The sequence below is a fragment of the Leopardus geoffroyi genome, chromosome A3 (genome assembly GCF_018350155.1).
Source record: "Leopardus geoffroyi isolate Oge1 chromosome A3, O.geoffroyi_Oge1_pat1.0, whole genome shotgun sequence".
Taxonomy (NCBI): Eukaryota; Metazoa; Chordata; class Mammalia; order Carnivora; family Felidae; genus Leopardus; species Leopardus geoffroyi.
This window is the reverse complement of record NC_059336.1, coordinates 99,288,700-99,314,466: the sequence shown is the minus strand read 5'-3', so window position 1 is coordinate 99,314,466 and position 25,767 is coordinate 99,288,700. Positions and strand designations below refer to the sequence as shown.

The 25,767-nt window shown below is 40.5% G+C and overlaps 2 protein-coding genes across 4 annotated transcripts in view; one reads left to right on the top strand and one right to left on the bottom strand.

The window, feature by feature from the left end:
• The window catches only part of DNAH6 (dynein axonemal heavy chain 6), a 261,133-nt gene extending 259,065 nt beyond the window's left edge, over positions 1 to 2,068 (bottom strand). Inside the window, exon 1 of the mRNA XM_045446656.1 lies at positions 1,670 to 2,068. Coding sequence (XP_045302612.1) covers positions 1,670 to 1,688 — 19 coding nt within the window. The 5' untranslated portion in view covers positions 1,689 to 2,068. The remainder of the gene's footprint in view (positions 1 to 1,669) is intronic.
• A 119-nt stretch (positions 2,069 to 2,187) lies between these two features.
• SUCLG1 (succinate-CoA ligase GDP/ADP-forming subunit alpha) overlaps positions 2,188 to 25,767 on the top strand; it is a 42,053-nt gene continuing 18,473 nt past the window's right edge. Inside the window, exons 1-6 of one of the 3 annotated variants that reach the window (XM_045446671.1) lie at positions 5,746 to 5,778; positions 7,034 to 7,187; positions 12,835 to 12,938; positions 20,257 to 20,373; positions 23,431 to 23,643; positions 23,791 to 23,848. In XM_045446671.1, coding sequence (XP_045302627.1) covers positions 5,761 to 5,778; positions 7,034 to 7,187; positions 12,835 to 12,938; positions 20,257 to 20,373; positions 23,431 to 23,643; positions 23,791 to 23,848 — 664 coding nt within the window. In that variant the 5' untranslated portion in view covers positions 5,746 to 5,760. Of the gene's footprint in view, positions 2,668 to 5,745; positions 5,779 to 7,033; positions 7,188 to 12,834; positions 12,939 to 20,256; positions 20,374 to 23,430; positions 23,644 to 23,790; positions 23,849 to 25,767 lie in introns of those variants that run through there. The other 2 variants (XM_045446672.1, XM_045446673.1) reach the window with 2 other exon arrangements.

Here is a 25,767-nt window from a genome sequence, read left to right as displayed (position 1 = left end):
CTTGATTTAATGCCAGTCCTTTTAGTAAGGAGCCCTTTGCCACGAACTTGTCTGGTGGGGTGAGAGGAAAGGGGAACCTCAGGGGACAACTCATGACTCAAATTCCCTCATTCAATGAATTCCAGTCTTTTGCTTATTTGAGTTGCTAGGGTGTGAGTGGGAGAATCCAAAAACAATTCTGTCCTACTCTTATTACAATCTTGAGGGAGGTATCTCCTAGGCTTTCCCCCTTAGAATGTGGAGTTACTTATGGCCTTTTCCCTCATCTTTGGGGCTTTAGCCAAAGTTTGGACACACATGGAAATGTCCTATTCCACATCTGGTGGAACTTCAAAACATCATCCTGCCATGTGAAGATGAAAGTTCTTATCTTACCATTTACTGAATGTTTATAAGGTACAAAGAGCATTAACTGCTCACAACACTATTATGAGACAGGGATTTTCATACCCATCTCAGTGAGAAAAACCAGAGGTCACACAGCCCACAACAGTATGGGAATTTGAATCCAGATCTGTCTGAGTCCAAAACCAATCTGCATATAAAAATAGGTAGTATAGTTAGTGCCTACTGCAACTGTCTCCTATCAATGAGCTATAGAATTGGGGCAGAGGTGTAGTTATTCTGAATGATTGAAACACCGTCAAACTTTGTGTGTGGATTCAATAAATAAATGTATATGCTATTTCTTATCTGTCAATTCAAGAAATAATGCTCAACAAATAATGAGTTCTCTTTTTGTGCCAGCCATTGTTCTAGATGCTGAGGATACATCAGTGTACAAAACAAGCTAAAATCCGTGTCTTGTGGGAATAAAAATTCATTACAATCATACCAGAATTCTATTTCTTGTCATCATGCATTTTACCAATTAAATAAAACTAAAAACATAACTATCATCATGTAAATGTTTAGGAAGAACTTTGCTCTTGAAAATGAGTCTTCATACTGGACCTATTTGGAAACCACTGTTTATTTTATTTCATTTGATGGGCAGGTGGATAGGGGTAGAGGGAGAGAGAGAATCTTAAGCAGACTCCACGCTCAGTGCGAAGCCAGAGTGGGGCTTGACCTCATGACCCTGGGATCATGACCTAAGTCAAAATCAAGAGTCCTTGGCTCAATCTGGGTGGGGTGAGCCACCCAGGCACCCCACCACTGATACTATTTAAATACATGATCGCAAGAACATAATACATTAGATAAGGGAGGGATTTGTGAGTAGACAAGTCCAACCCAGGACTGACAATATCTGGATCACAGAAGAAATATTGGGAAATCTCTGTTGGGTAATCCTACTCATACATCACATAGCTCAGTGTAAATTGTAAATACTACGTCAGTAAATTATCATAATTCTATTGATGAGAATGACAAGGAACCTCAGATCACGTTTGGAAGCAGGGAGAGAGATTGCTTTATCTGTTTACTCTTTGACTCCTGGACTCTGAGTTTCCTTCTAAACCACTTACAAGAATGACCGGTTTGTTTAAAAAGCAGCAGTCACATTTGATCTATAGCTTCAGTGTTCCAGGATCCCCAGGAAGAGTCACTCATTCACTTAGTGCTAGTCAAAGGCTGTATGATAGCTTGTTTGACCAAAAGATCCATATTCCAAGAAATTAAGTGTCAGTAAGGTAGTTTTTGGTCTTTCTCGTCATTTCCTTACCTTCACTGGACAATAGCATGAACTCGCATTGTTACCATCGGTAATTCTTCCAGGTCCTCACAAGGGTATGTGGTGAGGAATAATATTGGCCTCTCCATATGCCAGCCGAGATAAATGAAGGTCCAGATTGGTTTAAGGATACGGAAAGTTCTGCACTGCTCTTCGCACTTCATTCCTCTTGCCACCCCATCTCCTGGGTCTGAGTATCCCCTTTCCCGCTCGCTTCCCCTCCCGCACGCCTCCACCTAAACCACAAACAAGTCGAGGCCACCAAACTACATTTCCCACAATGCTATGCGCCGACCCGCCTCGCGTGAGGTTTTTCCCAAGCTGCCGTTGTAATTAATGTTGAATTAAAGCCACATTTCCGGGGAGCAGCCGAGTTAATGTCCTCTTCTCCGTTAAGAGAACTCTTTTCCCCTCTACCTACTGTGTCCAATGTTTGGCGAAGTCTCTGCGGCGGAATATTCATTTAGGCGACTGCCATGGCCACCCATTTCCTCTTCGAGCCTCGGCCCTTACCAGGTCCCCGGGGGCCTGGGAGTGTCATTGGTGGATGACCGCAGCTCTTGCCGCTGCCGCTGTCACTGCGACCATGGCCTCTGGCAGCAGCTGCCTGGCAGCCGCCCGCCTCCTGTCGCGCTCCTTCCTCCGTGAGTCCAGCCGAGACTCTCTCCTCCAGGTCTCCGAGAGTTCCTGGCCTCGCCGGGCCCAACGTCCCGGCCCAGGCCGTGGCTGGGCCCTCCGGGGCCGGACCTCAGCGGGGGCCTGGGAGCCGCGAGAGTGCGGCCCCACGTCGGGGACCTCCTGGGGCGGAAGGAGCTTTGCTGGAGCTTTGTGGGGTGGGGGGCGTGACTTGGGCTGCTGGCCTAAGTAGGGTGGCCGAACCGGGATTCGGGTCTGGGAGCCCTGCAGACCTGGGGGCATGCTCTAGCGCCCGCGATGATGAATGGCCGGATGGGGGCGGCATCTAGACTGCCCCTATTTGGGAGTGAGAGGTGAGGTGGTCCAGGATGAACTCAGCTGGGAGAGTTGAGCGTCTAGATTGAGAGATGGGGGAAGAATGTCTCAGTAGCAAACTGGGGAGAGGGAGTAAGGCTGCCGCTTGTTTTTGGTTTTGTTTTTGTTTTTTTCCCTGTAGATTGTAGACTTAGCAGAAAGCTGGGTTCTGCACCCCAGAGTCAGCATAGCCCAGAAGACTCCTAGAAGTTTAGGTTTGGCTGGTACCTTAACCAACTATTTGCAGTGTCTCCACCAGGCGGTGTGGACTCCTCGGTTCCTGAAAATTTAATACCCAAGGTTGCTAGTCTTTGAGTAATGCTGACTATTGAAAATTCTTGCTGTGTTCAAAGTCTCTGTGTTAGGTTGACTGTATAGGAAGAGACTTTGAAATTAACCATATCACATTTGAAGTCTGGTTAGTCCCTTACAGTCTGTGTAGTAACCCTAGGCACTTTTCTGAATCTGCTTCTCAATTTCTGTTTCCAATCCCATGAAAATAATATTTTAATGAATGTGAGACATCATCACTTGTATGGGGCACCATTATTTTGTCTACTACTAACAGTAGAAAATGATTGCTAATTAAAATTGTGCCATGCCATTATGAGTTGTCAGATGCATCCAGATTTAAGACATCTTGAAAAGTGAAAAAATGTGCATCCTGGAAATGTTGAAGTACAGGACAATCTGGGCTCACTGTGCAGAATTATTGAAACAATTTATATAAGGTACCCGGGATGTAATACACACTCAATGATAGTTTTATTCTTCCTTTCTTACACTTCACTCCTAATTCGGCTTGTACTGAGTATTGGACAAGACTTAATTCATTTCTTGAGAAGATTACATTCCAAAAGTGTGGGAGGATGAGTATGCACTTAATAGCTACCCTTCCTTAACCAGACCACATCTGGTAGGACAAACATCTGGCTAGATAACTTTGGCAAGTAGGAAAAAGTTGGGTTTATTTGGGAAAGTTTTCTGGAGATTCTTGTGTATAATTTAAAGGACAGTTGAATGTATTGTAAGCAGAAGAGAAAAAGGGATTAATTATAGCCATGTCATTCTCACCTGGGGTCCTGCTCCTCTGAGTTTCTGAAAAATCCTAGCCTCAGGTAGGTCTGCTGTCTTAGTAGGAGGAGAGTCTTAGGAGAAGTGTCTAAAGAATCAGGATCTTTAATCCACGCTTACCAATATTTAGTAACCCTTTGCTCACAGAACTGGGAGCTCTTTTTTCCTACACAGGGCCTTAAAAAACCATCAAGTGTAGTTTTCTGTTGCTCAAATGGTCTTCATTTATCCTAGTGATGTGATCAATCTGTTATTAAGAATCTGAGAATCTGAGATCTAAACTAATTTATCTCCTATATTAGAGGGGTTACAGACTATAGTGTTTAGTGCAGAAATCCCTCTAAATCCTCCAAATCTACTCAGGCCACAGTTTTAAACCCATTACCACTTTCACTAGTAAAACAGCAGCCACAACAGTTCCACCTAGCAAACTTTTTTTTTTTAGGGTGGTCACAACTTATTTATGCTCTGAGGTTAGTAGTAGAACTAGAGATGCTAGAGAATTTTGTTTCCTCTGTCCTCTTAAGTTTCAGTAGCAACTGAAGGGTACATTTGTGCTGAAGGTCACAAGTGTTGCAATATTGATTTGCTTTAGGAAAAAAACAAACAAAAAAAAAACAACTCAAACACTTTGTAGGTGTCTTCCAGAGCCCTGTTGGAATGTTTAGAAATTTTTGAGCCCAAACAACCCAAAGAACAAAGCAAGAACAAACCAGTTTTATAGTTTATGAAAAAAGGGAAAGAATCCAGTTGAAGTGAGGAAAGAAAATAAAATGAAAAATAAGGAAGGTTTCTTCCATGAGCCAGTTTAACGATTTTATAAGCACATTTGAAGTTGAGTTAGTAAAGTGTTTCAAGAAACACAAAGCTATGCAAGATCATTTTATTTTTATTTTTATTAATGTTTATTTATTTTTGAGACAGAGAGAGACAGAGCATGAATGGGGAAGGGTCAGAGAGAGAGGGAGACACAGAATCTGAAACAGGCTCCAGGCTCTGAGTGGTCAGCACAGAGCCCGACACGGGGCTCAGACTCACGGACCGCGAGATAATGACCCGAGCTGAGGTCGGACACTTAACCAACTGAGCCACCCAGGGGCTCCTACAAGGTCATTTTAAACACAAGTCAGGGATTCCTGTAGGCTGGGTCTTGTAGAGTAAATAGGGAACAGGAGGCAGTATTTTTAGTCCCTGAATTATGGTATTTTAATGCCAGAAAGTGAACTTTACAATCCAACTGGTGTCATGTCTTTATTTGGCAAATGAGGAAATAAACTCAGAAAGTTTCCTGGCCAATATCAGAATGGATATTAGAACTCAGGTTTTCTGACGCTGTAGTATTCTTTTTACTAGTACGTGCTTTGTGACACTATAGTTCCCTTCTGAAGCTGTGGTCTGTGGTGTTCTTTTTTTCTTTTCTTCTTTTCTTTTTTCTTCCTTCCTTCCTTCCTTCCTTCCTTCCTTCCTTTCTTTCTTTCTTTCTTTCTTTCTTTCTTTCTTTCGTTCTTTCTTTCTTTCGAGAGCTCAAGCTGGGGAGAGGGGCAGAGAGAAAGAATCTTAAGCAGTCTCCATGCCCAATGCCAGAGCCTGATGCAGGGCTCGATCCCATAACCCTGGGATCATGACCTGAGCTGAAACCACGAGTCGGATGTTCAACCAACTGAGCCACTCAGGCACCCCTCTTTTTCTTTTTAATTTTCATTCTTTTTTCATTTTTGGCAGCCTTGTTTTGTTGAGGTGACTACCCTGCTCAAAGATGCCACCTGCCTTTTTCATGTGTTTGCCAAGTTGTGTAAGCTGATTTTGGAATCAGGCAAATATTCAGAAGTGTAGTTGGGGAAAGGGGACCCTCAGCAGTGATGTTTCTGATATTAGTATCTGTTGCCATTGCATCTGAGAAGCAAATCTCTATTTGAGAAATATGAAATGGTCTTCATCTAAATGTACCAGCGTAGCCATGAGGAAGTAATGTGATTTTCTGACCTCAAATTCATTTTTCCACAGAAGCATAATTGGGGATGTTCAAAATAATTTCCGTAAGAATAGGAAAACAGTCTCGTTTTACCAAAGGACAGGAGTGTTGTTGCTATAGCCCCCCCCCTTTTATTACATTATAATATTTCTAAATTGAGATGTGTCTTATAATTGAGCATATCTACAATACATTGGCAGCATTTTTTCTCTCTTATTAGTCCTTAATAGTACTTCAGTAGTATTTTAGATTTGATGAAATATGGCACTTTTGGCCAGCTAAGCTTCATTTGTAAGTAAATATTAAATGAATATGTAATTTCGCATTTGAGTAGTGGATTGTTTGGGGTTTGGGAGTTAGCAGCTGCCGAGTTACTCTGCTATAAAGTTCTATAGACAGGGACCACGATAGTGTATATATTTTATACATATATATAATATGCCATTGGTAAATATCCATTTATTAAATTCATAAGTGCATGCATGAATAAATGAGTAACAAGGAACCCAGTTTGTGAGGTAATTTGGAAGAGGAGTATTTTCATGAACAGAGTCTCTGATTATTGGTTGGGAGCATGGGAGTGGTCAAAAAAGGCTATGGTTTGAGTCCCATCTGGGCAGGTGCTCTCTGGCCATAGGTTCATCATGCATCCCACAGCCATTTCATAAATGATGTGGTTGCTCTCTTTGGGGAAGAGAACTCAGCATGTGGCTAACTGGATGATACAAATTTATCACCCTTGTTGAAGGCACATCCCTCTCATTACTCAGCCCCTTTTCTCCATAGCCTTTGTTACAGTGCAACTCGTGTAGTTTTGTGTTTCTTTGTTTGATGTGTAGCTGTCTTACAGGGTAGGACTCTTCTTGTGGGTAGGACCCGAGCCCATCTTGTTGGCTTCTGAATCCCTAGTACCTGGCAGATAGCTTGGCACAAAGAACACCTCAGAGCAGTGTGGTCTTCTCATTCTGCATTGATAATCATAATGATATAGATAGCGAAGAGTGAAATAGCACTTGCTGTACCCTAGGCATCATTCTACGTGCTCTTTATACTATGAACTCATTTAATTCTCATATTGCCTATGAGGCACATAATATTACTATCCCCATTTTTCTCACAGTGAGGCTGCACATTTAAAAATGTTTCATAGGGTAAAAAGTTACAAGTATATGTGTATATACTACATAATATTTGTAGACATGGATTAGTATATTTACAGATAAACATATATAGGATATGCATGAGGACATATATGAAACATTTCTCATTGGACTTATCTTAAAATATGAATTATATGACTTACCTTTGTGTTGATGTAGGATGTTAACCCAGTTTGGGGAGCATACCGGCCACTTTGCTACCCAGTTTACAAGCATCATCTCATAACAACATCACAGAATCCTTGTGGGCAGCTGTTATTCCATTTACAGTTGGGAAGACTGAGGTTAAGGGAGATCAAAAGATCTGTCCCAGGTCAATGGCTGGTGATCAGCAGAGCATGAACTCAAGTGTAGGCCTGTTTCCTTAGAGCCCTTTTCAGACACTGCTGGGATGCAGTCCCAAGGTTAGGCTGCCCGATTTCTAAGAACCTGGAGAGAAGGCATCACCACCACGTTCCCTGGAGATGGCCTAAGGTGTGGCAGCTGCAGCCTTCACCATTGGGAAATTCTTCCTGGTGGCGAACCTCAGGCCTTCCTGCTGCCCTAATATGTAATTTAAATCACTCATTTTCTTTCTTTCTTTCTTTCTTTCTTTCTTTCTTTCTTTCTTTCTTTCTTTCTTTCGGTAATGTTTATTTATTTATTTATTTTGAGAGAGAAAGAGAGACAGAGACTGAGAGAGAGACTGTGCGTAGGTGTGCACATGTAAGCATGGGAGGGACAGAGGGAATCCCAAGAAGACTCTGTGGTGTCAGTGCAGAGCCCGGCCTGGGGCTTGATCTCATGAATCATGAGATCATGACCTGAGCTGAAATCAAGATCCAGACCCTCAACTGACTGAGCAACCCAGGTGCCCCTAAAATGCTCATTTTCTTAACATTAGTTAAGTTAGGTAGCTCATCATCTGTTGATATACCATTTGTCTGTCTTTAGTTGTGTTTCTTGTTCATGGCCATTATCCATTTTTCTGTTAGGCTTTGGTCTCTACCTTGTTGGTGCTTCATGTTGCTAAAGTTAATTCCTTGTCTGTTAATGTGTTATGAAAACACTTCCTGGTCTGTCACTGCCTTATCTCTACTTATGGTATGTTTTGCTTTAAGCGCTTTCTTTTTTCCTGTTGTGAAATAGTCTATTTACATCACATTACTGCATCTGGATTCTATTTGCTTTAATAAAAAAAAAAAGGTTAGTATGGAATTGGTACTAGATTAAGATAAAAGCTTTGAGGACTGCTAGCAGCATTTAGGGCTGGACTTCTTCTGTGCAATATTTAGAAGAATTTTAGGGAAACCTGTGATCTTTGCATGTACAAAAATGGATGTAGGTTTTTCTCCCCTTCTTTCCTGTTAAGTAGGAAAAATGAGATGGAACTTGTGACATTTAGCTTGATAGAGGTGCGTTTTTTATAGACCCTGTCTCTTGTCCTGAAATTCAGTGAACATATGTTGTACCACGACTCTGTAAGGCACTTTACCATATGGGAGACACTATGGTATACAAGACACGGGCCTTATAGTCATGGCATTTACATTTAGAAGTTCCAAAGTATTTAGATGGTACTTGAAATAATCTTGAACTAAATTTAACCTTAAATAATTTTTCTGAGAAATGCAATAAACAAAGTAGCAGATTGTGTGCACCCATCCGTACATAGTGTGTGGCATAAGTATTATATACCACATAAAAGTGTTTGCAGGTTCCATTCTTCTTAATCTCAGATCCCCTAAACATGCCCCATTATATTCACAAGTCATGAATGTCATGTGAAGACTTAAGGATTCCTCACTGTCCAATGTTTTATTTAAATGTGAACTTACATGAATTAATGCAAGTGAAATTCTCAGGGAGTTGAGTACCATTGACTCTCTTAATTGAAAGGTGAAAGGTATTTGCAAGATGGTGGGACCACTCGTGTATGCCTTGTGTTCTTGATTTAACCTTACGAAATCACTTTCTCTAGTTACTTGGTAGTTTTATAGAGGTCAGGTTCGCATTTAAAACCAAAATGTGACTGAGCATCTTTTAGTGGTGGACAGACAATTGAAGATCTGTGCTGTAAACCACTTTGCTTTCTTCAGCAGAAGTAGAATAGACTATTTTTCATTACTTTGGGCGTTTGATTGATGGTTTGAGTGGAGAGGTAATCAAGTAGGGAAAGAACATGCATAGAGCTGGTCTGACAGATTTAATGTTTACAGCAGCTAGTCGCTTGCTCTCTGCCAGGCCAAATGAAAGAGATCGGTGGGATTGTGGGAAGGAAGGGGAAGAGGTGCAGGAGTGGGGATGAGGAGAGGCTGCTTTCTTGGGGAGCCTCCAGCCTGCGATTCTGGGCCATGATATTATAAAGTAGGAAAGGATGAGGAAAAGAATGATAGAAGTAAGAATTCGGTGAGTTTTGCTTGGAATATAAGCATATTTTGCATTATTTTCATCCTGAAGCTGTAGAGGAGGCACAGATGAAGGTGAGGAGAACTATGAAGTACAGTCAGCCTCTGGACTTAGGTCCTCCTCACAGCCATGGTATCTGGGAGAATGTGCTTGGTGTAAAAGGCCAGAGATAGGGCAGGCTCCTCTGGGGTGGGGTGAGTTTCTGGGATTAAGAGAGCATTTTTGGTGATTATGGAGTACCACTATCATGGCTTGCTGGGGCACCTCAGGTTTTCCTTTGAGTTTCAGAGACTGTTTTGATTGCTAGCATCTCTCATTCAGTTGACCTACATGTCCTGGAGCAGTATTTTGGAAAAAGAGGCATATAGTAGTCAGTGGTTCCTTATCTGGGATCTCCTGTGACATGTTGATCTTTACTATGCAGGTGCACGTGTCTGGTTAGATGATCTGAGGCCAAGGGGTTGCATGGGCTAGAATTAGGGCAGATGTGAAGAGAGTTTTTAGTTGCGGAGAGATTACAGCCATTGCCGGGAACCATACAACCCTCTACTTCTTTAGGAGGTTGGAAGTCAATAAAGTAGCAGGGATTTTAGGTGTGAACTGCTGGTAGTCTGGGGCTCATTTTGGAGGTAGCCCCGGTGAGGAATCCATCCCTTAACCCTATCCTCTCTGACCTCCCAGCCCCAAACCCTCCCCTACCCCCCAATATGCACAGACTGAGTTGGGACAGGAGAGTTTATCTACCCCAGATGTCCAAGGCCTATTCCTACCACAGTACTTTTCAACTGTACTTCTGGCCCGCTTTATGTCAGTTCAGGTGAATTGTGGGTCTCTTGAGGGCTGAGACTCTTATTCAACACTTTATCCTTGATACTTGGTATCGTGGCTTGGCATAGGTGATCCACAGTGTGGACTGAATAAATGAATGATGACAACTCCAGGAACTAGGGTATGTGCTTGATTATTCTAGCATCCTCATTTCAGTACCGGTGACACCTTGTCTGGCATCATGTAGGTTTCTTGTTAGGGCAAAATATCGGGAATTTCTTGTGTTCAAACATATATTTTAGATTTGGCTCAAAGGTCATGATAGTCTATTATAGCTTAGCTGCAGCTACATCTATATGAGTGTGGGCTCATACAGTAGATGAGAGATCCCATGCACACGTGCACACACATGCCCACACATATGCATGGCAGATCTCCCAAGATCGACTTCACCAGAGGTTTAGAATGTCAAGGTCAACTGCACAGGCTGAGCAATACCAAAGGGCTAGGAAACTGTAAGGTCAGCTGCTCTTCATCACACTTTCTGATGCAGTTTTTGTGGGCACCAGAGATCTTGGGTTGTGAAGTCTTAAGCTCCATAAATCTAGGAGGTCTGGAGTAGAAGAAGAAGAAGATAGTGATCTTAGTTGTTCTGCTTTTGAGCCCATGCTTTATGGATGTAGGCAGACCTGTCTTTTCTTGGGGTGATAGGGCCACTCCTGCTCCTGTGGATGGAGAGGTGAACTGTCTGATTTCTCCTTTCTTAAGAGTGAGTATAAGAATTCTTGTGGAGGGCCCAGCTTTACCTTCAAAAAGCAAGTATTGGGGCGCCTGGGTGGCGCAGTCGGTTAAGCGTCCGACTTCAGCAAAGGTCACGATCTCACGGTCCGTGAGTTCGAGCCCCGCGTCAGGCTCTGGGCTAATGGCTCAGAGCCTGGAACCTGTTTCCGATTCTGTGTCTCCCTCTCTCTCTGCCCCTCACCCGTTCATGCTCTGTCTCTCTCTGTCCCAAAAATAAATAAACGTTGAAAAAAAAAAAAGACAAAAAGCAAGTATTGCCTTTTAGCAAGTATGCACTCCAGATACCCTGATCTTATAATTTGATCTTGTAATCGAATCTGTTATCCTGTCTGAAAATTCCTGATGGTGGACCATGTATTGAAGATTCCAGGAATAGAAAGGACTGGTGAAGCAGATTCTGTCAGGAATAGCAGTGGGAATACTTCCACAAGTATAGTGGTTGTGGGTCTCCAGCTGTGAGAATGGAGCCATTGGCAAGAATGGGTCTTAAGTGACAGCACTGGCTAGGGTGAGCCCTGAGGCTGCAAATTCCCTTTGTAGGGTCTGCTGTCCTAGGTTCAGGTGCTTGACTGTGCCCACTGTGGCAGGACTTGACCCTCAGTGCCCCCTAATGGTCCCTCGTTCAGCATACTCCAGTTCAAAAATGCAGCTCTCTGTTACCCAGCAGATCTATGTGCACACAGAACACTCCTCTCCCAGTTGAGAAGGGTGAATCTTGGCCTGTCTCTTCCCTAGAGGTACAAGGGATTCCAAAATTCAAAGTTGTTAGAAACTGAGGTATGCACAGGAGTTGAAGACTGCTCAAGAGATACCCAAAGGGCCAGATACAGATCAGTTATGGAACCTAAGGTCTGAGGATTTAGGAGGGCAACAGGCAGCGATTCAAAACAGAAAGCATGGAGTAGACTGTGGACAAATATGTCATAAGATGTTCTTTTCTAGAGTTAGCTTCTATGGGTTAATTCAATGGTAAGAGGATGGCCTGACACTTCAAAAGGGCCAGGGATGGGCTACAGAGACAGCAAGTTGGGGCTATAATGAAGGTTTTAAAGTAGTCAGAGAGCAGCCCACACTTTTATTTCATCAGTGCTTTACTTTCTACTGACTTGTGAAATACGGGAGCTGGTATTAGTAACTAAAGAGATTTATCAGTTTTCATTGAGGTAGTTTGCTGAAAATAACTTAGACATTTTTTACATGTTCTTCTCTCATCTGCTTATTTATTTCATTTTCTCTATTTCTTCTATATGTAAGGTCTGGTGTCTTACATCAGAAGATATCAAATTGAGTAACCTTGGGTTATGTATTAGACAAGTTTTATCTCTGACTTAAGATTGAATGTTAACATTTAATGTTAATATTTAATGTTATTTTGGGGAATGACTTACAGAGTAGTTCTTACAAGCTCTCCTAACAAAGTGTGCCTCTTCACTTACCTGTTATTTATAGATGTTGGGCTTTAACAGATTGGGTAAGGAAGGGGCGTCTGCCTGGCTTAGTCGGAGGAGCATGTGACTCTTGATCTCGGGGTTGTGAGTTCGAGCCTCACACTGGGTGTAGAGATTACTAAAAAAATAAGGAAACTTAAAAAAAAAAAAAAAAAACGTTGAGTAAAATGGGCAAAGCATGTGGCTGTTTAGCAAACATTATTAGTGCAAATGATACCTGGTCCCTGGATTTAATTTGAGCCATTTGTCTTTGGGGAATGAAAATTCTAAGCTTAAGCTTTTCTTTATACATTTAGAAAAGGATACAAGATTGTGGTTCTTGGTAGAGGGGATACAGGAGAAGAGAACAGTGTCCTTTTTTGTTTGTTTCTCTATTTCTGTAGTCTTTGTGTGTCACTTAAAGTTTCCATGATCACAAGATAGCCCCTGTATTAGAGGGTTTGGGGTGGTTGTGTTTTTTTGTTTGTTTTTTTTGTGTGTGTGTGTCACTAAGTTCAATTCATGGTCCAATAGTTTGGAGAAATTATAATGTGTCATATTTTCTTTACTTTTCAGGGCAACAGAATGGAATTCGGCATTGTTCCTATATAGCTTCCCGGAAACATCTCTACGTTGATAAAAATACGAAGGTTATTTGCCAGGGTTTCACCGGTAAGCAGGTACGTGTCAAGATGTTTTATAAAGATGCATACTACATACACAAAACATTTTAAACTCTTTTCTATGTTTTAATATCACAAAGGTTATAATATATGATTGTTGCAGAAAAGCATACAGTACAGCGATGGAATTATATCTTGGTGTTGGTGGTGCGGGGTGGTGGGGCTGGGTACTATAGTCAGCCTATAAGATGAAAACTCTGTTTAAACTTACCTTGACAGTCCCTCCCCAGGAGCACATAATGTTAGAAACCCATATACTCTCTTTCAGCCAGTTTAACACCACTGGTTTTCCCCCAGCACTGGAATAGATTACTGTTTCTTCAGTTGACTACTAGGTAAAGTAGATGGCGTGTGTTTAGGCCTTTTGCAAAAAACATGCACAGTTAAACACAGATCAGTGTGGGGAAATGCTTATGCCCAGAGAGGCTCCTGGGAACTGAGATACGCGGAAGAATCAGCACACCTACTTTTCTCATTTTGGACTCTCTCTGGGCAAATGGTCTTCAAGGGGGCTAGCAGGCAAAATTGCCTGAAGTGTTTTAATTTGTTCTCATTCACTTATATTCATTGTCTCTCCCTACCCCTGCTTACATCCTAGAATTTGCAAAAGTTTTAAATATATGTGCAATGTGATTCCACAATAAGATGCAACATAAGAATCTCCTTTCCTGCCTTCCTATCATTCTACGCTGTAATGCATATTCTACATTTATATGTCTATAAAGTAGATTCATAAAAGAAAAATTGAGTGTTAAGATTCTGTGTATTTAAAATTTTAATATCTGTTGATAAATTACCCTTTAAAACATTTATACAAATTTATAGTTCCATCATAATAGATGCAGATGTTTTTAAAATAAAGGAATACTACCAAATCAATTAGAAGATAGCCATGAGTCTTAACCCGTAGTATCCCTTTCATTCTTAAAAGAAGATATGGCAAGATAAAAGCAGTTAATGACTTTTTGTGTGTGATTTAAAAAGTTAATGATTTTTCTGTAATTAAAAGAATTGTCTATTCTGTGGCATTTTGGTAACCTAGGTTAGGAGTTGTCAAGTTTATTCTGGAAAGGACCAGATTATAAACATTAGACTTAGTGGGCCACACAGTCTCTCTCACAACTACTCAATGACATTGTAATAACAGCAAAAGCAGCTATAGATAATATGTCAATGAATGGGCATGGTTGTATACCAGTAAAACAGTTTTAAAACTAGTGGCAGACCATACCTTCAAGCCATAGTGTTCCAACCCTTGATCTATAGGATTATACCCAAATATTCAAGTATCTGTAACTTTTGTTTAAAAACAAAAGTTTAAAACACACTGAAAACTATAGAAAGCTTATGAAAGAAATTGAAGAAGACACAAAAAAATGGAAAAAGATTCCATGCTCCTGGATAGGAAGAACAAATATTGTTAAAATGTCAACACTATCCAAAGCAATCTACATATTCAATGCAATCCCTAACAAAATAACACCAGCATTCTTCACAGAGCTAGAACAAACAATCCTAAAATTCGCATGGAACCAGAAAAGACCCCAAATAGCCAAAGCAATCATGAAAACGAAAACCAAAGCAGGAGGCATCACAATCCCAGACTTCAAGCTATACTACAAATTTGTAATCATCAAGACAGTATGGTATTGTCACAAGAACAGACACTCAGATTAATGGAACAGAATAGAGAACCCAGAAATGGACCCACAAACGTATGGCCAACTAATCTTTGACAAAGCTGGGAAGAATATCCAGCAGAGTAAAGACAGTCTCTTCAGTAAAAGGTGCTGGGACAACTGGACAGCGACATGCGGAAAAATGAACCTGGACCACTTTCTTACACCGTACACAAAAATACTCAAAAAGAGTGAAAGACCTAAACGTAAGACAGGAAGCCATCAAAATCTTCAAGGAGAAAACAGGTAAAAACCTCTTTGACCTCAGCTGTAGCAACTTATTACTCAACACGGTTCTGGAGGCAAGGGAAACAAAAGCAAAAATGAACTATTGGGACCTCATCAAAATAAAAAGCTTCCACAGAGCAAAGGAAACAATTAGCAAAACTAAAAGGAATGGGAAAAGATATTGGCAAATGACATATCAGATAAAGGGTTAGTATCCAAAATCTATAAAGAATTTACCAAACTCAACACCCAAAAAACAAATAATCCAGTGAAGAAATGGGCAAAAGACTTGAATAGACACTTCTCCAAAGAAGACATCCAAATGGCCAACCGACACATGAAAAAATGCTCATCATCAGGGAAATACAAATCAAAACCACAATGAGATACCACCTCACACCTGTCAGAATGGCTAACATAACAACTCAGGCAACAACAGATGTTGGCAAGGATGTGGAGAAAGAGGATCTCTTTTGCACTGGTGGTGGGGATGCAAACTGGTGCAGCCACTCTGGAAAACAGTATGGAGGTTCCTCAAAAAATTAAAAATAGAACTACCCTATGACCCAGCAATTGCACTGGTAGGTATTTACCCAAGGGATACAAGTGTGCTGTTTCAGAAGGGCACGTGCACCCCAAAGTTTATAGCACTGCTATTGACGATAGCCAGAGTATGGAAAGAGCCCAAATGTCCATCGCTGGATGAATGGATAAAGAAAATGTGGTATATATATACAATGGAATATTACTTGGCAATCAAAAAGAATGAAATCTTGCCATTTGCAACTACATGGATGGAACTAGAGGGTATCATGCTAAGTAAAATTAGTCAGAGAAATATATGACTTCACCCATTTGAAGAATTAAGGATACAAAACAGGTGAACATAAGGGAAGGGAAGCAAAAATAATACAAAAACAGGGAGGAGGACAAAATATAAGAGACCCTTAAATATAGAGAACAAACAGAGGGTTGTTGGAGGGATTGTGGGAGGGGGGATGGGCTAAATGGGTAAGGGGTATTAAGGAATCTACTCCTGAAATCATTGTTGCACTGTATGCTAACAAACTTGGATGTAAATTTAAAAAATAAATAAATTATAAAAAAAATAAAAGTAAATAAAGTAGTTACAAATTGCTTTAAAATTCCATAGGTCTGGGTTTTTGTTTTTTTTTTTTTTTAATTTTTTTTTTTTTCAACGTTTATTTATTTTGGGGACAGAGAGAGACAGAGCATGAACGGGGGAGGGGCAGAGAGAGAGGGAGACACAGAATCGGAAACAGGCTCCAGGCTCTGAGCCATCAGCCCAGAGCCTGACACGGGGCTCGAACTCACAGACCGCGAGATCGTGACCTGGCTGAAGTCGGACGCTTAACCGACTGCGCCACCCAGGCGCCCCTGGGGTTTTTTAAAAAATGAACTTGGTTAGAAGGTTTTTGATACAGACTGTTCTTTTGCTTTTTTACTTTTTTTCTGAAATTATTGGCACAAAAATGAGTTATTTTCTTGAAATAACTGGACCTTTCTTCTATTCCTCTACTATCTTAAAAAAAAAAACCACATCAAAAAAAAAAAAAAAAAAAAAGGAACACCTGGAAATTTTGTTCCTAGGTAAAATTGGTTTATTTATTCTGATAACCATAAATTTTATGAGTATTAACTTCCATGTATATGTATTCTAAAGAAAGCTCATGCTTGGGGCGCCTGGGTGGCTCAGTTGGTTAAGCGTCCAGCTTTGGATCAGGTCATGATCTCGCGGTTCTTGAGTTCGAGCCCCGCGTCGGGCTCTTTGCTGACAGCTCAGAGCCTGGAGCCTGCTTCAGCTTCTGTGTCTTCCCTTCTCTCTGCCCCTCCTCTCCTCATGCTCTGTCTCTCTGTCTAAAAAATAAATACAAACATAAAAAAAAAAAAAAAAACGCTGATGCTCACCTAAGATTTGAAGTACATTTTATCACTCCTCAGCCAATTAAAATCATTTTCAGTCCTCTTTTGGTTATATATTAATTGTGTTAGCATATAATCAAATGTTTGATTAATCCAAATTCTCTGCATTAGTTTATTATATATGATGTTTTTGTTTGTTTACTAAACTCTTTTTGATCCTATGACATCTTATCCTATGACCTTTTTTTAAAAGAGCAGTTGTCCATGGTATAAGCAATATTTGAAACTATCTGTGCTTCCTGAATTAAGTGATGGTTTGCCTAAATATTGAAAGCCAAGGTGGTTTCAGTGTCTTTCAGTTACTTGCAATTGCATTGTTTCTCATTTACTTTTTTTTTTTTTTTTTAAGTAATTGGGAACCTTACTTGTCTCATATTAGTTAAGATTCTGTTATTATAGAGATAACAATGAAGTCTGAAATTTTGAGTTTATCTTCATAGGAAATCTATGTTTTGTCTCGTGCTTTTTTTGGCGTATACATTGTTCCACGTATGAATGAGGAGTATTTGTATTTCAGAGTGGATTTCAACAATGCACATTTCCAGTAGGTGGAATTTCTGGTACTGGATTTGAACTCCTAAAACTATTTCTATTCTTACCTGGATGGTGATAATGGGGAAACTAAGGAAAATAAGCTTATTAACAGCTTTTAGCCCTACTTAGGACTAAAAAATAAGTCCATTTGAATTTGTTTAACAGAGTAGTAATCTAGGGCAGTGCTTCTTAAGCTGTCTAGAGTGAAAGACCAATTTGGGTGTTTGTTTGCTTTTAGTTTTCAATCTAATGCAGACCAATATTTTTAGCAAAAGAAAAGTTACAACAATATCATATTGCTATAAAAGTTGGCAAACACTGTCATTTTTCTTTTTGTTTTTTAACTTATTTTTTCTTCTTGTTTTTTCATTTTTCTTTCCTTTGTTTTTTGTAATTTTTTTATTCTTTTTCTTTTTGTGTTTATCTCACTGAAGACCAGCTAGAGTCTACAAACTACACTTCGAATAGCACTGCTTAAAGAGAGAGCATTGGCTTGTGGTTCTTTTCAAAACTCCATCATTGACTTTAGACAAGTTAGTTAACATGCTTGGGTCTAAGTTATCTATTTTGAAAAGTGAAGAAGTTGAATCAGGAAATTTCTGAAGTCCCTTGTGAAGTCCCAATTACTATGCCTGTAATAGAATTTGAGTAGTTGGGTCAGCATTTTAAGGTCTCTATAGAATGACCATATAGATCCATTCAATTTCAGCAATTGCTTATTGAGTGCTTACTGTATGTCTTGTGTTGGTTTAGGTGCCATTTCTCAGTGAACAAAGTAGTAAGAAATCACTGCCTTCTTAGAATTTATATTTACTGGTGGGAGGGAGAAAAACATGGCAACAAAACCAATGAGTAAATTATGTGGTTTGTTAGAGAGTATAAATGCTTTCTGGAAAAAATAAGCCAGAGGTAGAAGTGTGTGTATGTGTGTGGGGTTGTGGTGGTGTTCAGGTTGGGGAAGGGGGGATTTTACGTCAGGTGGTCAGGGGAAGCCTGACCTGAGTCAAGATCTAAGGGAGATGTGAGAGCAAAGCAAGTGGATGGGGATCAAGGGAAGTGCATTCAAGGCAAAGGGGACAGCAAGGCCGTGAGGTAGGAGTGTGCCTGTTGTGTGTGGTAGCCACAAGGCCAACGTGACTGGAGTAAAATGAGCAGTGGGAGAATAGTAAATGAGGCCAGGCAGTGAAGGAGTTCCGATGTGAGGATGCAGGTTGAGTATTGACTTACGGGCCCGTATAAGGAGTTTGGTTTTGACTGTGAATGAAGTGGAAAACCACTGGAGAGTTTTGATCAGAGGAGTGTTAGGATCTTGCTTATGTTTTAACAGGATTATTCTGGCTGCTGTGTTGACAACGGATGAAAGGGAGCCAAGAGCAATATTCTTTCAAGAGTTGATGGTGACTTAGACCATGGTGGTAGCAGTAGAAGGGATGAGACACTGTCAGGTATATTTTGAAGTTAGGGCAATACTGTGTCTGATGTGAGATAGAAGAAAAAGAGAATCAAGGATGACTTCAGTACTTTTGATCTGGCATCTGTTAGGAGTGGAATTGTCATTCACCCAGATGGGGGGGAGTGGGAGGGGAGTGTGGGGGGTGGGCAGGAATTTGGTTTTGAGCACATTCAGATGCCTGCCAGTTAGTTCTCCAAGTGGAAATGTCATGTGGGCAGTTGACAGTGTGAGTTTGGAGCTCAAAGAAAAGGTTTGGGTTGGGTATGGAGGTGTGTGTGTGTGTGTGTGTGTGTGTGTGTGTGTGTCTGTGTGTGTATGGGAGGAGTCGCCAAATGGATTATTGCCATTATAAGGGATGAGATCCTCAGGGGCCAAATTTAGATGCAAAAGAGAGGTCTAAGGAGAGAGAGAAAGAAGAGGACAACCAGGGGAGGTAGAGCCCTAGAAGCCTCGTGAAAAATAGTCTTTCAATTTATGGAGACATTTTTGGTTGTCACAACAGCTGAGTGGGGTGGAGAGGAGGGTGTGGTACTGGAATCTACTGAGTAGAGGCCAGGGATGCTGCCAAACATTGTGCAAAGCACAGAACAACTTTCTATAATAACGAATCCACGGGACCCAAATGTCTGTAGTGCTGAGGTTGAAGAGGGAGAGTGAATGGATAGGGAACTACGGGATGTTGGCTGGGCAGCATTAAAAGCTTGCCTTAAGGTTAGTGATCAGTAATTTGAAGTGAGATCAGTTAGCATGGTTCTGTTTTTTTCTCCAGCTACTGGTTGACTGCACATGTATGATTTTAGAGTAGGTAGGGAACTGGATTTAACCAAGATTGTGATTTTGTTAGATGTGTAAGTTGAAGTGAGAGAGAGCCAAGGTTGTTGTGTGTTTATAATGATTGACCATGGATTTTAAACTGCATAAATGAGGGATCTGAGGACGTCAGGAGCTGGGGAACAGTGAAAAAGAGGTGTTAGTTTAAGTAAACACACAGGTGTTTCTGACCATTAGCTGAATTTGAAAATTGAATAAAGGGAGATCCCCTTTAAAAAAAAAAAACAACCAGGCACCTGGGTGGCTCAATCGGTTAAGCTCAGGTTATGATCTCACAGTTTGTGAGTTCGAGCCCCACATCGGGCTCTGTGCTGACAGGTCAGAGCCTGGAGCCTGCTTCAGGTTCTGTGTCTCCCTCTTTCTGCTCCACCCCCACTTGCGCTCTGTCTCTCAAAAATGCATAAACATTAAAAAAATTTTTTTTTTAAAGACTCCAAACAACACCTGTTTTGGCTTTGCAGAGCCCTGGATTGTTTCAGGGTTCAGAGCTGGGTTTAGCAAGTTGTTGAGAATGCTGGATATATGTTACTATCACATTCTGGGAAATAGTTAACCTATTTGTTTTTCTTTTCTAAGTTGCTGAAGATTGCCTTTAGGCTTCCCAGCCTGTCTTTTCTCATGAGTCTTGCGCTTTTTTTCCCCTCAGGGCACCTTTCATAGCCAGCAGGCACTGGAATATGGCACCCAACTAGTTGGAGGAACCACTCCAGGGAAAGGAGGCAAGACACATCTGGGCTTACCAGTCTTTAATACTGTGAAGGAGGTAATTAATGGTACTGAGTTTGCTAATAAAGAAAAGCAGGAGAAGAGCAAGCACACTTTGGATAGAGATCTTAATTGTGTCCCTTTCAGGAGAGTCACTTGCTATTTTAAAATCCAGTAACGTAGAAACCAGTAGGTTCGATTTAGTCACCCAGACTCAGGATGTCTTCCCCACAGCCAGTGTCATTTTCTTTATAGGCATTCATATGAGCTGGTAAGGGGAGAAGTGCTGTAGGTTGGCTTCTGTTTGGCTTACAATCCTTTCCTTACTCTTCCTCCAGGATGTTAGCAGCACACATGTCAGCTTCCACCCCCTAACACTTACCGAGAAAGGGCTCTTTGCCAGGCACCGTGCTACGTGCTTTATATACATTGCTTCATTCAGGCCTCGTCACCACCCGGTGTGGTGCAGGTGCCGTCACCATCCCCATTCTGAAGACAAGGATACATGCAGAGAGGTTAAGGGTCCTGCCCATAGTTCGTGGCTGAGAAGTGGTAGACTTAGCATGGCTCAGGGTAAGCAGTTTGGTGTGCCTGTGAAAAAACTGAGCTTTAAAGTCAGACTGACAAATCACAGAGCCCTAGTCTCTTCCCCAAATTGCCGCTTTCTTAGTCATTTTTAAAGTATGTTGAACTAAACTTTAATTCCGTGTTACAAAATTAATATTTGCTTATTGTAAAACTTCAGATGATATAAAAGCATGTAAAGTTAAATTTTTCCACATCCCAGATTTTACCTTTCTCGAGAGCTCATTTCAGGCCAGTGTGTATTCTTTCATTTTCTTTCTGCACTTGCATGAATATATAGGAAAGTAATAGTATTATAAAAGAAACGATGGTATAAATTCTCACCTATTTAATAAAAAAATCTAGGAAATAAACTTAGTACTTGGGACCGATGTACTGGTGATAAAAGATGCATCCCTCCCCATATTCTTAAAAGAGTTTTAAGACATGTTTTCAAGTATCACATTTTTTAAAAGTACAGATTTATACTTAATCTCTTTTTAGAATACCAACTTCTAATTGAAGTGAATTTATATTCTCAATCCTAAAATGTAGGAAAAAAACATAATTCAAATTCAGAATTTTCATTTTACTTTAAACTTGAAAATAGGTTGTACTATATGTGTATATGTATGTTTTAAGTGTACTGTACTTTAAAGAGTAAAAAAAAAATAGTTAAAATCATATGTTCTATAGAAGAATTTTAAAGTCTTTTTGCTTTAAATTCTCTTATGGCTGACTTCATGACCTCAAAATAGAGAGAAGAGCTGTTTTCATAATTCCTGTAGGTAGATTTGACTTTTTCATGGGCCTTTTTTTGCTTTCTTTTAAAGGAAGTTTTTGTTGCTAAGCAACCCATTTATTATTCATTGTGATACAAATAAATATGACATTTGTAACATTTTGTAAGTTCTTTGACAGATATTGTATTTCTTACCTGTTTTGCACTGAGAAAAAGCTTTCTGAGTGAACAGGATGGATACCTTTCATCCAGTATCGCTTGTTAGCACAGACCCTGTTGTCACAGTCCAGCTTCTGATGGCATTTGTGGCCTTTAAGAGGTAGAAAACTGCAGGGTATATTTTCCAAAAAATACGTACATCCCTATGATCTGACTTCTTTTTGTTCCAACCTAGTTTTTTGTTTTGTTTTGTTTTGTTTTTTGTACCCCCTTCTCTGATCACCTTGAACCGAGTTTTTTAAAAAAAAAATTATTTTTAACCCCTGGCATCATTTGTTGATCATCTGTCAGCATCCTTTGACTTTGTTCTTCTGTCATTGTCAAGATACTTTTTATTAGGGATGCCATAGAGAAAGCTCCTCAGTGTCTGGGGATATAGGGAATCCTTCAGGGATGATTCTGAAAGATACTGTCTTTTACTTCTGCCCCTTCTAAGAGCTATACCTGTGTGTTCTATAGCCTAGTATTCTTCTCCATTTGTAAAATCCCATGACACAGGCTTCCCAAAGGTTTTGCTTTATATCTTGATTAAGTTATATTTTAACATTTCTAGGAAGGCAGCCTGCTATAACTGAAAAGAACAGACACTTTGGAATCAGAGATACTTAGATCTGAATCTTGGCTCTGCCACTCACTTCCTAGTTATGCCACCTTGTTGTGTAAGTTATTTACTGTCTCTTTGCCACAGCATCTTAATTTGTAGATGGAAATACTAAGCATACAGGCTTGTGGTGAGGCCTTAACAAGACCTGTCTTGAGCCCTCTTGCAGGGCTTCTCACAGAACAGGTTCTCTTGGAGAATCAGAGATCACCAACAATCTCTGTCTTCAAGGAGCTTCCATTACAGTGGAAGAGATGTGGCCACACCTAGAGTTGGGTAGAAGGAGACATCTGTATTCGTATATGTGAAGACTACAGAGAGAACCATGGTCAAACTGATGGTCTTTAAGTGCTCTGCATTGTGAGGGGTGATGTAGAATAGACCCTCATGCTTATTTGACCCACATTCTCATTCTATGGCCATTTATGCATTTGTATTTTAGTTTATTTTAATTAATGTGCATTTAAAGTAAAAATTGTGAGTGTAGAAAAACACATCATTTTCAACGTCTTTTGACAACATTTATCAAGTATGATATGTTTTGAACAGCCATTTGAGATGTGAGTCCTGAGTCTCAGCGGCTTACTAGTTCTTTCGCTCCTGGGGAGGTATAGGGTGTTTGGTACTGAGTAGGTGATACGGTGTCTGGTAGAGCAACAAAAGTAAACATGGCCGCAGGAATGAGGGTACACAAACGCAAGTCAGGCATACCTTCAAGTTTACTGACATGCCGTCACCTGAGAGAATGGGTCATCCCAGAACCTTTCAATTCAGAGCAGCATTCTAATGGGGCAGAGGGGAGGCCCTGCTTGGTTCTGCTCTTTTCTGACAGCATAGTGATCTTGTTAGTGGGAAGAATGAAGACATCCAGTGTCGCCTGATGGTGTCTTTTCCTGATCCCAAGACATTATTAAAATCATGGTATTGAATTCATTTTACAGTGTTTACAATTTTCCCCATAATAAAGTGCTTCGTGGTTAATGTTTCAGGCCAAAGAACAGACAGGAGCGACAGCTTCTGTCATTTATGTTCCTCCTCCTTTTGCTGCTGCTGCCATCAATGAAGCTGTTGAGGCGGAAATGCCCTTGGTTGTGTGCATTACTGAAGGTATCCCACAGCAGGACATGGTGCGGGTCAAGCACAAATTGCTGCGTCAGGGAAAGACCAGGCTGATCGGGCCTAACTGCCCTGGAGTCATCAATGTAAGTGTAAAAACAAAAATAAGCCTGGATTTAGGCTTTCACAAGGCTAACTAGCTTTGAGTCAGTCCAAGTGTGTTTGTGTGTATGACTTATTAGTTACAGGTTGTTGTTTTCACTTTTCTGAAACTGTGATTTCCTTTCCTTCAGCCTGGAGAATGCAAAATTGGCATCATGCCTGGCCATATTCACAAGAAAGGAAGAGTTGGTGAGTATGTTTCTTACAGATTAAAGAAAAAAAAGTTCTTTGCGCTAAGCTCAGAATTCACAAAGAGAATTTGTGCCTGGGCAAATCAAATTAATTTTAATTAATTTAACTGTCGTGGAATTTACCAGGTATTTTGTAGTGAATCAGTTCTCTATCCTGAGTTGAATGAGTTTAAGAGTCAATAATAATTCTGCAGAATCAGTGAAGATGTTTTTTGGAGTTTTTAGAGATTCTTTTCCTGGGCAGCATGCTATGGATTCTTTCATGTGCTTGTATGTATCATGACTTCATTTCATTTTACTACTAAGTGGTAGTCTATTGTGTGATTACAGTACAGTTTGTAAATTGTCCTGTTGGTGCACATTTGGGCTGTTTCTAGGTCGAATCATGATGACTAAGGATAAAGTGATATTTGTGTGAATGTCAGTGAAGTAGTTTATAGGACTGGGTTAAAGGTCATGATTTTTCTTTGTTACTAAAATCCCTTAGACCTGTCAGCCCTTCTGCCAGTAGGGTACTTAACCAAATTCTTGTATTAAGGAGATTCTAGAGAGTTCCATAGTCTATCTGAGGTTTAGTGGGGACCTGATTCATGTCATCACTGGTGCTCTTGTAAATAGGTGAGCACTCTGTATACTCTTAAAGCTACTGCTAGAGACTGAAGTGAGCACGTAAGGAGTGTCCTGTGCCAAATTGCCTTTCTCATCACTATCCTGCTTTCTAAGGTGCCTGCCTGTAAACCTAAAAACAGCCACATGTGACATACTTTACCCCTCCATCCTTTAAAAATTTTTATTTTATTATTTCTTTTAATGTTTATGTATTTTTGAGACAGAAAGAGAGCACGAGTGGGGCAGGGGCAGAGAAAGAGGGACACACAGAATCTGAAGCAGGCTCCAGGCTCTGAGCTGTCAGCACAGAGCCCAACATGGGCTCAAACTCTAAAACCATGAGATCACAACCGAAGCTGAAGTTAGATGCCCAACTGACTGAGCCATCCTGGTGCCCCCTAAAATTTTTATTTTAATTAAACTTTATATACTTATGTAATTGTAGATTCATTTTTTTGGCCTTATTTTTAATTATTTGTTATTTTTAAAAATAAAATTTACTGTCAAATTGGCTAACATACAGTGTGTAAAGTGTGCTTTTGGTTTTTGGGGTAGATTCCCATGGTTCATCGCTAACATACAACACCCAGTGCTCATCCCAACAAGTGCCTTCCTCAGTGCCCATCATCCATTTTCCCTTCTCGCCCACTCCCCCATTAACCCTCAGTTTGTTCTCTGTATTTAAGAGTCTCTTATGGTCTGCCTCCCTCCCTCTCTGTTTGTAACTTTTTTTTCCCCCTTCCCTTCCCCCATGGTCTTCTGTTAAGTTCCTCAAGATCCACTTATGAGTGAAAACATATGATATCTGTCTTTCTCTGACTGACTTATTTCACTCACCACAAAACCTTCCAGTTCCATCCATGTTGCTGCAAATGGCATGATTTCGTTCTTTCTCATTGCCAAGTAGTATTTCATTTTATATATAAACTACATCTTCTTTATCCATTCATCAATTGATGGACATTTAGGCTCTTTCCATAATTTGACTATTGTTGAAAGTGCTGCTATAAACGTTGGGGTACATGTGTCCCTGTGATTCAGCGCTCCTGTATCTTTTGGATAAATTCCTAATAGTGCTGTTGCTGGGTTGTAGGGTAGTTGTATTTTTAATTTTTTTGAGGAGCCTCCACACTGTTTTCCAGAGCAGCTGCACCAGTTTGCATTCCTACCAACAGTGCAAGAGGGTTCCTGTTTCTCCACATCCTTGCCAGCATCTATAGTCTCCTGATTTGTTCATTTTAACCACTGACTGGCCTGAGGTGGTATCTCAGTGTGGTTTTGATTTGTATTTCCCTGATGATGAGTGAT